General features: G+C 37.2%; 1 protein-coding gene across 1 annotated transcript in view; it reads right to left on the bottom strand.

Annotated features, from left to right (window-relative positions):
• Positions 1 to 2,894: 2,894 nt before the first annotated feature.
• fry (Protein furry) overlaps positions 2,895 to 14,217 on the bottom strand; it is a 153,777-nt gene continuing 142,454 nt past the window's right edge. The window contains exons 56-61 of the mRNA XM_071661031.1: positions 12,963 to 13,115; positions 12,548 to 12,736; positions 10,911 to 11,045; positions 9,761 to 9,937; positions 7,506 to 7,665; positions 2,895 to 6,780 (exon numbers count right to left, since the gene is read on the bottom strand). Of these exons, the coding sequence (XP_071517132.1) occupies positions 6,620 to 6,780; positions 7,506 to 7,665; positions 9,761 to 9,937; positions 10,911 to 11,045; positions 12,548 to 12,736; positions 12,963 to 13,115 (975 nt within the window). The 3' untranslated portion in view covers positions 2,895 to 6,619. The remainder of the gene's footprint in view (positions 6,781 to 7,505; positions 7,666 to 9,760; positions 9,938 to 10,910; positions 11,046 to 12,547; positions 12,737 to 12,962; positions 13,116 to 14,217) is intronic.

Raw genomic sequence — 14,217 nt, 5'->3', positions numbered from 1 at the left:
AGGATATTCCCTTAGAGGCCCAGTCCTCTGTTCTTAACGCTACCTCGCTAACGCGGGAAATGGCAAATAGTATGAAAAAAAAAAAAAGAAAAAAAAAAAAAAAAAATATATATATATATATATATATATATTTTGAGTATTCCTGGTAAATTATATGGGAGGGTATTGATTGAGAGGGTGAAGGCATGTACAGAGCATCAGATTGGGGAAGAGCAGTGCGGTTTCAGAAGTGGTAGAGGATGTGTGGATCAGGTGTTTGCTTTGAAGAATGTATGTGAGAAATACTTAGAAAAGCAAATGGATTTGTATGTAGCATTTATGGATCTGGAGAAGGCATATGATAGAGTTGATAGAGATGCTCTGTGGAAGGTATTAAGAATATATGGTGTGGGAGGCAAGTTGTTAGAAGCAGTGAAAAGTTTTTATCGAGGATGTAAGGCATGTGTACGTGTAGGAAGAGAGGAAAGTGATTGGTTCTCAGTGAATGTAGGTTTGCGGCAGGGGTGTGTGATGTCTCCATGGTTGTTTAATTTGTTTATGGATGGGGTTGTAAGGGAGGTAAATGCAAGAGTCCTGGAAAGAGGGGCAAGTATGAAGTCTGTTGGGGATGAGAGAGCTTGGGAAGTGAGTCAGTTGTTGTTCGCTGATGATACAGCGCTGGTGGCTGATTCATGTGAGAAACTGCAGAAGCTGGTGACTGAGTTTGGTAAAGTGTGTGGAAGAAGAAAGTTGAGAGTAAATGTGAATAAGAGCAAGGTTATTAGGTACAGTAGGGGTGAGGGTCAAGTCAATTGGGAGGTGAGTTTGAATGGAGAAAAACTGGAGGAAGTGAAGTGTTTTAGATATCTGGGAGTGGATCTGTCAGCGGATGGAACCATGGAAGCGGAAGTGGATCATAGGGTGGGGGAGGGGGCGAAAATTTTGGGAGCCTTGAAAAATGTGTGGAAGTCGAGAACATTATCTCGGAAAGCAAAAATGGGTATGTTTGAGGGAATAGTGATTCCAACAATGTTGTATGGTTGCGAGGCGTGGGCTATGGATAGAGATGTGCGCAGGAGGATGGATGTGCTGGAAATGAGATGTTTGAGGACAATGTGTGGTGTGAGGTGGTTTGATCGAGTAAGTAACGTAAGGGTAAGAGAGATGTGTGGAAATAAAAAGAGCGTGGTTGGGAGAGCAGAAGAGGGTGTTTTGAAATGGTTTGGGCACATGGAGAGAATGAGTGAGGAGAGATTGACCAAGAGGATATATGTGTCGGAGGTGGAGGGAACGAGGAGAAGAGGGAGACCAAATTGGAGGTGGAAAGATGGAGTGAAAAAGATTTTGTGTGATCGGGGCCTGAACATGCAGGAGGGTGAAAGGAGGGCAAGAAATAGAGTGAATTGGAGTCATGTGGTATACAGGGGTTGACATGCTGTCAGTGGATTGAAGCAAGGCATGTGAAGCGTCTGGGGTAAACCATGGAAAGCTGTGTAGGTATGTATATTTGCGTGTGTGGACGTGTGTATGTACATGTGTATGGGGGGGGGGTTGGGCCATTTCTTTCGTCTGTTTCCTTGCGCTACCTCGCAAACGCGGGAGACAGCGACAAAGTATAAAAAAAAAAAAAAAAAAAAAATATATATATATATATTTGTTGGAGGTTTGTATGTTCTAGGAAGGTGTGCGTTCATATGAACTTTGTTCGTATATATATATATATGTGTGTGTGTGTATGTATGTATGTATATATATATGTGTATATCAGTGAATGGACCATTCTTCGTCTGTTTCCTGGCACTACCTTGCTGATGTGGGAAACAGCAATTAAGTATAATAATAATAATAATAATAATAATAATAATAATAATATTAATAAAATATATAATTAAGGGAATGTGAGAAGGATTATCATGGAACAATAGCAGACATGATGACAATATTACAAGGGATGAAGAACTTAAGAAAATTTGAACAGAACACACAAAGGAATGTAGGGAAATACTGGGGTATCTAAAGGAACATAAGTTAACAAATATACAGTAAATATGGGGAGACACAAGTATATAAAACAATACTAATTCTACATCTTTGACTCCTGCTCCAAATGAAACTCCCTCAAAGGGGTGGCCATGACAATACTCTATATAACAACCAATGAACTCTAGTGCTGCTTCTTAGCCTTTGGTGGCTATCCTTAACAGGCCACTGGCAGAGGGCAACTCTAATGCAGTGTTAGCAGAGGCTTCTACTGACTACTTATACCTAATGCTCCTAGTTATACTTCTACCTACTTTTTCTACCTAATGCTCCAGTCTAAATGTTCCTACCCACAACTGATATCTACTGCTCCTACAATTTTGCTAAAAGGCAAAGCTAGCACATAGTGCTCACTGCAAGAAATCTAGTTAAAAAGAATGATCTGTGTGAGTTAAGTGTTGTCAACATTGTGTATAACAAAAAGAAATTGTATGTATGTGGACAGAATGCCGGTAGTCCATGTGTGGATGAGGCAGAAAGAAAAGACAGCTACCTGGGACAGAGGAGTGCAACTTGACAACCACTGAAGTACTGGCTCACTAAGCAGCTGTCAATAACTCTCCTGATACCCAGGCGGGTAGTAATGATGATATACCTCCCTAGTCATAAGCTGTCCTACCAACTACTACCTACTATGAAACAATACATGGAGAACATTATATAACAAAATAAACAAGCAGAAACTCAGTGGAACAATGTGGACATTTCCAATCAATAGGAAAAACAGAAATATGAGGTTAAAGAGTGTAATGTAAGGGATCATGGGGGTCATATTTGGTCTTGCACAGAATTGCCTTTGCCTTGCCACGATAAACAGATTTCTTCTAGTACATAGGAATTACTTTTAGTGGACGAAAACAAATGTAGGCCACATATAAACTGGTTGTTGTTTATTTTCAGCACATTCAAAGGAAACACACTTACATTCTACATTTACTGGAAACTGCTTCCATTTTAATTTATTCATACTGTTTTCACTAGAGGACACCAATTTTGAGCATAGGTGCCTGTGTAAAAGGAATGTGGGGAAAAAAAAAAAGGTCATCAGTTCATAAAACAATGGTAAACCTTACCTCTCAAAGGAAGACATTATATGGGAATTGGAATAAAATATTGGAGGTGAAGAAATCCACAGTTTAGTAGTGGATGGAAAGTAGCAAATATAGATTCAGCCAAACCTTGAGTTGCCAATGCTCATGCAATATCTATGAGATATAATGGCTTATTGGATGCTGGACAGTCTAGCTAGAGACAGAGGCATGCAAAACCCATCTTTTGATAGAAAAGGCTAAAATAACAAAGGTATAAAAGGTTTTCTTTGACTAAACTCTGTAAAGTAGGAAATAGGAGGAAGAGTGTGCTCTACTCTCATGATGTGTGAGCAATACTCAGTATAGGGCTTGATCAACTCTTCTGTTAGAGTAACTGCTCTGAGGATATATACAATTGAAACTTAAACAGACTCCTCAATTCTTACAGTGCACTGACAGAATTATGGAGATAAACAAGAAAATCTTCAAAGGAATTAAAGTAACAGGAAATTTTAGAATTGAAATAAGAAATTGGGTTTTGGAAGCATTGAATATGACTAGATTACATCAAACAACTGGAAACTACTAATGCTTTCACCCTAAAACTCTTTATGGTTGAAATAAAAAATACAAACAAGAAAAAATAAAACTATAATGACTAAGTTAAAAATTCTGCTGTACATTGCATTCTGTACATAAATTAAGAAGTAAACTATCCTTACTGTTCACAGGATTTCAACATAAAATCATGCACTGTCATCATGCATTAGAAACAAGGAAAGTTTATCACAGTTTACAGTACTGTGGTATGTGTTATATGTTCATGGACTTTGCTAATCAATTATCAAAAATTATTTAACCTTTTTTATATTTTATAAATGATTAACAACCACCTGCTCCCAGTAAAAAAGCTTGGACATAACAGTACATACATATTAACATTTAAGGGAAAACAAAATAAATCTAAATGCAATATTATGCATACCTTTGAAATGCAATATAAGAATTTTCTTGATTAAATTTATAATATAAATGAGATGGGTCTGGTGAGTACATTATGAATTTATGAGACTGCAGGAATTATCATGTGCAAATGTTTTTCTGAGGGCTGGAATGATGTTACCTACTGTAACAAGTGAGACATTGCAGTTGACAGGTTGACTTGTACACTGTATTTATGTTAAATGTTTAAATTTGTGCTAGTGACAACCATTTCTGGGAATTTTATGGTTCAATTTTGCAGATATCAAGAGAAGTACATCAAAGCTTTAAAACTGTGGCCAATATCTAATATGGAAATGAGGTTTTTCAATACAAGTGCACTAAATCTTTCCTCAATACAGTTTCTGGGTACATAATATATTCATCATGAATAAAAAACAGCTGTATGGGAAATTTGGATGCATATGAAAAGCTACAATTCAACTTCATTTAAATTACTTAAGAGAGTTTTGTACTCATCTTCATAATTTGGTTGTCAGATATATTCCAAAACTATGACTGGGGGGGGTGGAAGTTGTAAAACCCATTTTTTTTTCTTTAAGAATACATAGTACTGTATATTGTCAGATATTTTGTTTGGAGGCAAGAAGTTCATAAAGAAACAGGTCTAAAGTATAACATGGTACACTAACAATATTTGAGTAAGGAAGTGAGGAGTGTATACACACAACTGATACATGAAAATAACATAAAAGCTGAAGTTTTTGGTCAGCTGCTTGAAAATAACGGCAAGGAACGACTTATATGAAAAATGAATCAAACTATAAGGAGAAAAATCATTGTTTTAGAAACTTCTCATTCACACCAAGCAAAGGAATATCTTTAACTGCAAGACTTGATTTTGGAATAAAAGGAGCCATGAAACTTTTGGCAATCAGCTTGTCTCCAGGCCCAGTTGGACCATACTGTAATTTAAACCTGCTCATAAGCATTACAATAAATCATGTCGATAGTACCAGTGTCAGGGAATCTATCCCATTTTTCCCATTTAACTATGAATAATACGTGCACAGTTTACAGGGAAACCTATGCTTTTCTATGATCCAAGGGATAGTGTGTCTTAAAATATACTAAATGTCATTATCAATAACCTGAACCTAACTATTCTTTAATTCTAACGATGGAAATTATTCTTTAAACAAGAGCCCAGACCCAAGGACCATATGATACAATATGCAATAAAAATACTTGCAGCTGATTACTGCTTTACCTTTCAAACATGATAGGAGACACATTGGCTATATGCAGTAGAGGTAAATATAATTTACTGATATCCAAATGGAAAACTAGCCATGGTGTAGCACCTGTAAGCTCCTCTGAAAACATCAAGCAACTAATAACGAGAGTCAGTGCCAATGTTAGATACCCAAGAACAGGGCTTAACTTGTGAGATTGTGTCTCTGTTTGTCTGCTTTTAGCTAATACTCCAGGATCTTTGGTCTTCTCTACTAACTTGAGTGATACCGTAGGATTAAAGTGAAGATCTGTTTCCCCACAGTCACTAAAACTTCAACCAGGCAATTACTCTCAACTGACACAAAGTTGCAAAAGCTGCATAAAACAATTATGAAATCAGATGCACAAGATTAGTGAGAAGGGTATAAACCCTTTTTCACTATTTTGAAAACAATTCATGACTGTATTGTCCACAGTGTGACCGGGCAAATTTAGACATGTGTCTTTCTAAATCACTGGCACTGCCAGCAAAGTCATGTAACAATAATGCCATACAACTCACAAGATATTTGTGATTTAAAGACAACTGAATAGTTTTCAGAGCAGGTGACATAAACCTATTAGTACTTTATTAAAATCAATTTCATTATCAACAGGAAGATTTATAGACTGATTCACCATATTGTAATGGTTCTGGTTCAACCAAGTATGTACAGAGGCTGATAGCCTAAGGTTCCTTGGCAGGAAGAAAAGAAGACAAGTGTTCTAAGAAAAGAACTAACCAATACAAATTACAAGTACTGGTGTCTTGCTAATTTCTTATGAATTTCTAATAAGTAGATAAACTTGATAATGTAAGGAATATTGGGTTTTTTACATTTGTAATCTAACGTGTTTGTCTGTAGCAAAATTTTGATATCTTATACAGACTTTCACTTGTATATAGCCAAAGCATTTACTGATATCTCTACTTATGATTAATGACATAAAATGTATTTCATACAAGGTAACTGCTAAACAACAAATTACATGTCACATTAGAGCACAAAAAATGTACATTGAGATTACTTTTCTTTTAATTAGAGGATTCTTAATCATGTATATGTTTAAGCTTGGAAACTTTACCAATATAATGTACTTGAAAGTTTTAATAGCTGAATTTCTTGTGGTAATACTGATCATGGAGATAAGAAGTTATTTCCCACTGACAAGGAAAGGAGGCAAGAGGATATTACGGTCTTATGCTCCTGGAATTAGAATATTGGGGAATGAATACACATTTTGTTCAGCACAACAAAAGCTCTTCTCTTAATCAAAGAAAGCTTTAGCTTCAAAATGGAAAATGCTTAGAGCGGTCTTACCTAAACACTAAAGCCTAAATAACAGTAGGCCTAGCACTCTGTTTTACGAATTACTGAGTCTAAGGTATCTCTGGTCTGCTTGGGAGCTTGCTCTATTGTCCTCAGAGCTGAGAGTGCAGCCATGTTGGCTTCTGTTAGACGTGAGCTTGTTTCTCCTAGCTCTGCTTCTGTTCCACATACAGCTATCATTCCTGCAGGAAGTACAGAAAATAAGGATTAATATTCAATACTTTAACATGTACTGAGGTAATGTGGACCAATGTCATCATTCAGAACTACCTGTGTTTAATGAAGGGTTGAATCCATGATAACACACAATCAGGTCAAGTCTTAAAGCTTTGTTATTGTACCTTCAAGGATAGGATTACACAAAACATTTAAATGCTATTCAAATATCAGAGGGGAAGAAACATATTACATGAAGTTAGTGTCAATGCATAAATTGTATCCTAAGACACAATACCTTCCTCTCAAGATCTTATAATTTCAAACAAAGCACAGTAATTATATCCAATAATCTTTCACGATAACGATTTTCATATTACCAGTTTTTTATGACTTCCCTGTTAATCTCCACTTTTCTTATGACTTCCCTATTAATCTTCATTTATAGTCAGCATAAAAAAAAAGCTGTCAACATAACATGCACATGAAGATAGTTCATTAACAATCATATCTAGTAGAAGCCTTGATAACCTTCCATTATCTCTGCATTAATATGAAGAGGATCTCATTTGCTGAATAATATCTTATGAATCTCTGTAACATACAGTATTTTATACCTAATTGCTAGGACCATACAAATTTGCTTGACTTATCAATCTAGGCTTGCTTATTAGAGTAATCTTTAGGTGTGCCTTGGAGGATTAACTGAAGAAATATACTATACATAAAAGTTATACAGAAATCATATTACCAGGTTTCTTGTCTGCAAGGTACGTGCAGTAAGTGTTGAGGATAACTGTTAAATCATCATGAGTGTGGGAAGAACTAGCTTCATGTTGCCACAGATTACGATGCTGACGAACAAACTGTAGTGCTCCAACCCATCGCTGATCTGCCACAAGTTGTAACAACTGTAGAACAAAAATTGAAACATCATTACACAGAGTAAAAGTAATATGACTAGTAGAAAAGGAATTTTTACAAATGAATTGCAAAAGGTAGTAGCTGGTAGGCAGCCAACAATCATGGAGGTATATTACCAGTACTACCTGCCTGGGTATTTGGAGGGTGCATGACATATGACAGCCAGCACTCCTCTGACCCAGGTAGCTGTCTTTTCTTTCTCCCTCACTTACATGTGGACTACCTGCATTATGTCTAAAAACATGCAATCCTTCCTTGTCATTTGTAACACTTGACAACACTTAACTCACACAGCTCATTCTTCATAACTCTAGATTTCCCTGATGAGCACTATGTGCTAGCACTGCCTTTTGGCAAAAAGGTAGGAGCAGTAGGTAGAAGTAGTAAGAAGGGACATTTATTAAGGCAAGAGCATTAGGTAGAAGTAGTAGGTAGGAGCATTAGACAGAAGTAGTCATTAAGAACACTATGTAGGAGCCTCTGCAAACACTGCACTAGAGTTGCCCTCTGCCAGTGGCCTATATGGGTGAGATACTAAAGGCTAAAAAGCGGCACTGGAGCTCATCAGTTATGGAGACTCAGTTATCGTGGCCACCCCTATGAGGGAGTTCCAACCGGAACATGTGTTAGATAGATAGATATATAGATAGATAGATAGATAGATAGATAGATAAATAGATAGATAGACAGATAGATAAACAGATAGAAGTTATCAATCCTGCAACATGATATATTCAAAGAATCATATCATGCCTTTTCAAAAGAGATGAATCTCATTTGTGGCAATATGGTGTTATTTTCAACATATCACAGCTCAAAACACTTCTAAATAACAGACAAGGTCACCTTCACCATATCAATTCTTCCTTCACCCCTACTCAAAAAAGGAAACTATGACTCATTTCATACATATAAAGGAACACAGTCTATCTGTTACTGAGAACATGAATATATATTTGGTAGTATGACTGTTACTACAAGCTGAATGTTAACTCCTTTTTTCTGCATTCTGATGAATGAAATATAAAATAAAAGGCAGGCTGTCCAATCCAATCATGACAGTTTGATCCTGGCAAGGATATCTCATTTGCTTAAAAAGTGCACTTTATTTTCAAAAACTGACATTCATATCCCAGCCAATCATGTCCTTCAAAGAAATATCGTTGTCAGGTCATTATCACTTAAATTTTAGTTCCTGTGCAAATGGCCACAAGATAAGTTAAATATTACAAAACACCAAACATACAATACACCAATATGGGCGAGTGACAGGTGTGTCTTCCAAATACAAGAAGCTACTCTTATCATCACACCAATTTTCTGTACTCAACATGTTTGAATGACTTTAAGCTATTTCAATGACAGCTTTATATGTGGGCATCCAGATGCAAAGTTTTTTACTACAAGAGTACACCCATGCATATCTTATCCTTCGACAAATAATGTAAACAAGAAGAATTCATCAGTATTCTCTACAATCACTTCAAAATAAACCATCAAACATCAATAAGAAATAAAAAGCTTACCTCTGCAACTTATATCTACAGATAATAACCACTTAACCAACAAATACAACTCTGCAATAACATACACACACCACAATGAACTGTCAAGTACATACCAATTACCCTCACAATAGAATCTTAAAGTCCCCCAGATTTACACCCATTTGAAATTCAATTACCCAAGCATGTATTCATTATGCTTTCTTACCTGAGTTCAAGACACCTTCCATCTTTTCAATATCACAAACAGTGATTCAACATGAAAAAAAAAGGCTTCATAACTAAGATGCAACTTCTATACTTAAGACACTGAACACTTACTTCTTATTTGTTCAATGCTGATCTCAAAAAGATATCAACACAACATCACTACACTTCTTACTTCTTGAATTGTGGCCTGCACAGAGGATGTGGCCAGCTTCCTTACAGCCGCAGGAGCCCCACAGAAGGGGACCCTGGGGCAGGATGGTATGACTAATGACTAACTAGTTTGTAAGAACATATAACCTGTACATGACTGGACTTTTGTTTAACACTGGTTTATCAATCAACCAAAAAAGAATACTATTAGAATTACCTGGAGTTCAGCATCAGGTCTTGAGCTGGGTGGTGCAACAGGTAGTTCTAGAGACTGTGAACCAAGTGAGGAGGAGCTAACTGGGGAGCTCCCCTCAGTGTGTCCTATGCTACTCTCACATGCACTTCCCCCTTCACTTTCTTCTCCTCCAACACTTTCACACTCTCCTTCTTCTCCCTTGGGATAATCAAAGTCAAGGGCAAGAATTAACAGATAAGCACAGTATGACAAAAAAGGAAAATTACATCTGGTAGAGAAAATGCATCAAAGGGCATCCAGAGTGTGGTTACAGAGTTTATTCTTTCCATCAATCTATCTACTACCATTAACTCCATTCTCATTTACATAAGGTGGGCCATGTACAAAAAGAAATCAGTTTTGCATAACTAGGTCCATGGACCCTGCTGTATTGGATGACAAAGGTCAAAAGTGCGTATCTCCTAGGGAAAAGACTTATCCTGCTAGCCTAACTTAATAAAGTAAAACAAAACCAAAGTAATAAGAAGACATTTTTTCTTTTTATTTCTCATTTCTTATGATCATACATTCTCAAAATAGAAACAGTTTCTTGTGAGCCTTTCAAAATTACAGTAGTATAAAGTTTCAGGAATCAAATCATCAAGAGAAAAAGAAAAGCTAAAATATGGCAATTCCATCTGATAAAAGAGTAGGTAGCAGAAGCTCATTGCCTTACTTCCTTTCACGGAGTTCACTGTGAATGTTTGTTATCCAATATCAATTTCCGTATGTACATATATTCCAAAATATGCACATGCAGGTACACTTGAAGGTCAAGATAACGTTAAGATAATGCTGTCAGTGTTCAATACTAAGAACTCAAAAGTATTATGGAAAAATAGTCAACAAAAAATCATTTTCTGTAACTATGAATATCAAGTCTATTGCAGTAATTTCCATAACAAAACTTCAGCATAATCACATTGCATAAATGATATCAACAAAAAGATAGACTTCTTGTACAGAACTAGCTAAGAAATTCTGAAAGAAGATGGAACTGGTCCTGAAAAGGAAGAGCTGAAAAGTTTTAAGTTACAGTATCCTCCTCACACTTCTATCCTTAACACCTTCTAGTATACATAATCTAAATGATGAATCCAAAGCTACAGAAACTCAAGAATATCATTCCTACCTCTGGCAATTCTCTTTCAGGTGGCAAAGACTGTGAGCTTTGTGTTGGCGTTGTGGGTGGAGTTGAGTCCAATTGTTCAACTGCAGCTATAAGCTTTCCTTGAAGTGTGCTTAACTCTACACTATGATCACTTGCCTAAGTAACAAAGATAACATTAAAACATTTTGAGAAACAGCCAACATCCCAAAAGCCATCTCCTGATACAGGGAAATATCTCTAAAGGAAAAAGGCAATTCTGCAAAGTTATTCAAGATTTATGCTTGATTCTTTAATACTAGAGAAGATTATGCTTATTCCATCCAGGTTGAAATCTATCATATAACATAAGATACCCACATACAGATGGATGAATCTACAGTCCATGAAATGAAAGTGAGGCATTTGCATAGATGAAGCTTAAATAGGGAGGAGACCAAAGGTGACGTGACCAAAGGAAAGGAAGAAACTAGCTAAAAGGTTGCAAATCTACATAAGCATACAGGAAAAGTTTTACAGAAGTTACTCATACAAGCTAGATGAGAATTAAACTCAATTCTTACTGAAGTATGATTTCCCTTCATGTATATGTATATTTATTTATTAATATTATTAATTACACTTTGTCGCTGTCTCCCGCGTTAACAAGGTAGCGCGAGAAAACAGATGAAAGCATGGCCCAACCCACCCACATACACATGTATATACATACATGTACACACATGCACATATACATACCTATACATTTCAACATATACATATATATACATCCACAGACATATACACATGTACATAATTCATACTTGCTCCCCTTATTCATTCCCGTCGCCATCCTGCCACACATGAAATGACAACCCCCTCCCCACACACACATGTGAGGTAGCACTAGGAAAAGACAACAAAGGCTACATTCATTCACACTCAGTCTCTAGCTGTCATGTATAATGTACCGAAACCACAGCTCCCTTTTCACATCCAGGCCTCACGAAACTTTCCATGGTTTACCCCAGACACTTCACATGCCCTGGTTCAATCCATTGACACATCGACCCCAGTATACCACATCGTTCCAATTCACTCTATTCCTTGCACACCTTTCACCCACCTGCATGTTCAGGCCCCGATCACTCAACATCTTTATCACTCCATCCTTCCACCTCCAATTTCGTCTCCTTTTTTACACAAATTCACCATTTCTTGCATCAGTGAGGTAGCATCAAGAACAGATGACTGAGTCTTAGAGGGAAAAATCCTCATATGGTCCCCTTCTCTGTTCCTTCTTTTGGAAAAGTAAAACAGGAGGGGAGGCTTTCCAGCCCCCATCTCCCATCCGTTTTAGTGGCCTTTCATATGAAAGACACGCAGGAATATGTGGGAAGTAATCTTTTTCCCCCATCCAGGGCATGTGAAACGTCTAGGGTAAACCATGGAAAGGTTTGTGGGGTCTGGATGTGAATAGGGAAATGTGATTTTGGTGCATTACACATGACAGCTAGAGACTGAGTGTGAACGGATGAGACCTTTTTTCGTCTGTTTCTTCATGCTCAGGACAAAACATATGATTTCAGTTAGGAATGCTAAACTCTCAATCTCTATGAAGTATGTTCAGGTATCAGTGAATATAGTATACAGATACATTAAACAAAATCCCCATTCCTTACCTGGGCAGTTCTAGCAGCATGAAGCATAGCTACCAAGAACTTGACATAAGTGTCATACAGCAAAGAGAGTTGAAAATGTAATTTGTACAAACAGCGACACAGATCAATGTGTTGCTCATCTGCACAAAGCTCAGGCAGGCTTTCACCTAGGTTCTGAAGTTTCAGCGTTGATTTGATACCATCCAGGCACTGACAGAAAGTACAAGAAAAAACAGTAATATACTGTATTATAACATTAATCAACTGGTCTGACAAGCAAATGGTTTTCCTTATTTTTTTTGTAAAATATTACATATGCTCTATATCATACTTATTCTAGAGTAGTTTCAGAAAATATAGACTACAGTCCTACATGTCTGGCAAAAGCTAGAATTAATGATACAAAGGAAATCCCTGGTAGATACTGATGACTCACCACATTGGCACTCTCTCTCTTGTCCAGATATGTATCAAGATGTTCATGTAATGCTATGAAAGTTGACCGAAATCTTTGGGTTAACTGGGCACCTGCTAGCAATGCAGCATCAACATATACATATGCTAAGGGTGCCAGACCACTTAAACCTTGCTGGAAATGAACAAATTCTTGTAAAAGTATGGTTACAAATAGCTACTTCAGACTTAAACTTTTACTAAAGTATTTTTCACACTTGATTGCCATTTCCCGCATTAGCGAGATAGTGACAGGAACAAAGAGTAAAAGACCACATTCACTCACATCCATTCTCTAGCTGTTGCATGTAATGCATCAAAACTACAGCTCCCTATCCACAACCAGGCCCCACAGACCCTTCCAAGGTTTACCCAGGCTGCTTAACATACCCTGGTTCAGTTCACTGACAGAACATCATCCCCTGTATACCATATCGTTCCAATTCACTCTATCCTATGCATTCCTTTCATCCTCAGGCTCTGAGCACTAAAAACCTTTTCATGCCATCCTTCCATCTTCCATGTTCCCCTTATACCCTCCACATCAGACAAATGTATACTCTTTGTCAACCTTTCCTTACTCATTCTTTCCATATGTCCAAATAATTTCAGCATACCCTCTTCAGCTCTCACCCACAATCTTTTTATTACCACACTTCTCTCTTACCCTTTCATAATTACTTACTCGATCAACCATGTCACACAACATACTGTCCTCAAACATATCATTTCCAACACATCCACCCTCCTCCTCATCTATAGCCCAAGCCTCAAATCCATATAATATTACTGGAAGTACTACTCCTTCAAATGTACTCATTTTTGCCCACCCAGAGAATGATTTCTTTCCATACATTCCTCAGTGTTCCCAGGGAAAAGAGAACCTGTGCCCCTTACCCCCCCAGTGAATTACGTATGCTTCCATAGTTCCAATCGCTGCCATGTCCATTCCAAGGTTTCTAAATACTCTATTTTCTCCAATTTTTCTCCACTCAAAATTAAATCCCAACTAACCTGCCCCTCAACCCTGCTAAACCTAATAAACTTGATTTTATTCATATTCACTCTCAACTTCCTCCTTTCACACACTCTTCCAAACTCAGTCACCAACTTCTGCAGTTCTCACTCAAATCTGCCACCAGTGCTATATCATCAGCAAACAAATGACACTTCATAGGCCCTCTCATCCTGTTCAGACTGCATAATCTCTACAAGACACTTACATTTACCTCCCTCAC

Source organism: Panulirus ornatus, chromosome 73, assembly GCF_036320965.1.
Source record: "Panulirus ornatus isolate Po-2019 chromosome 73, ASM3632096v1, whole genome shotgun sequence".
Classification (NCBI taxonomy): Eukaryota; Metazoa; Arthropoda; class Malacostraca; order Decapoda; family Palinuridae; genus Panulirus; species Panulirus ornatus.
The sequence above is the reverse complement of the archived record's forward strand: the minus strand, read 5'-3'. Positions and strand labels throughout refer to the sequence as shown.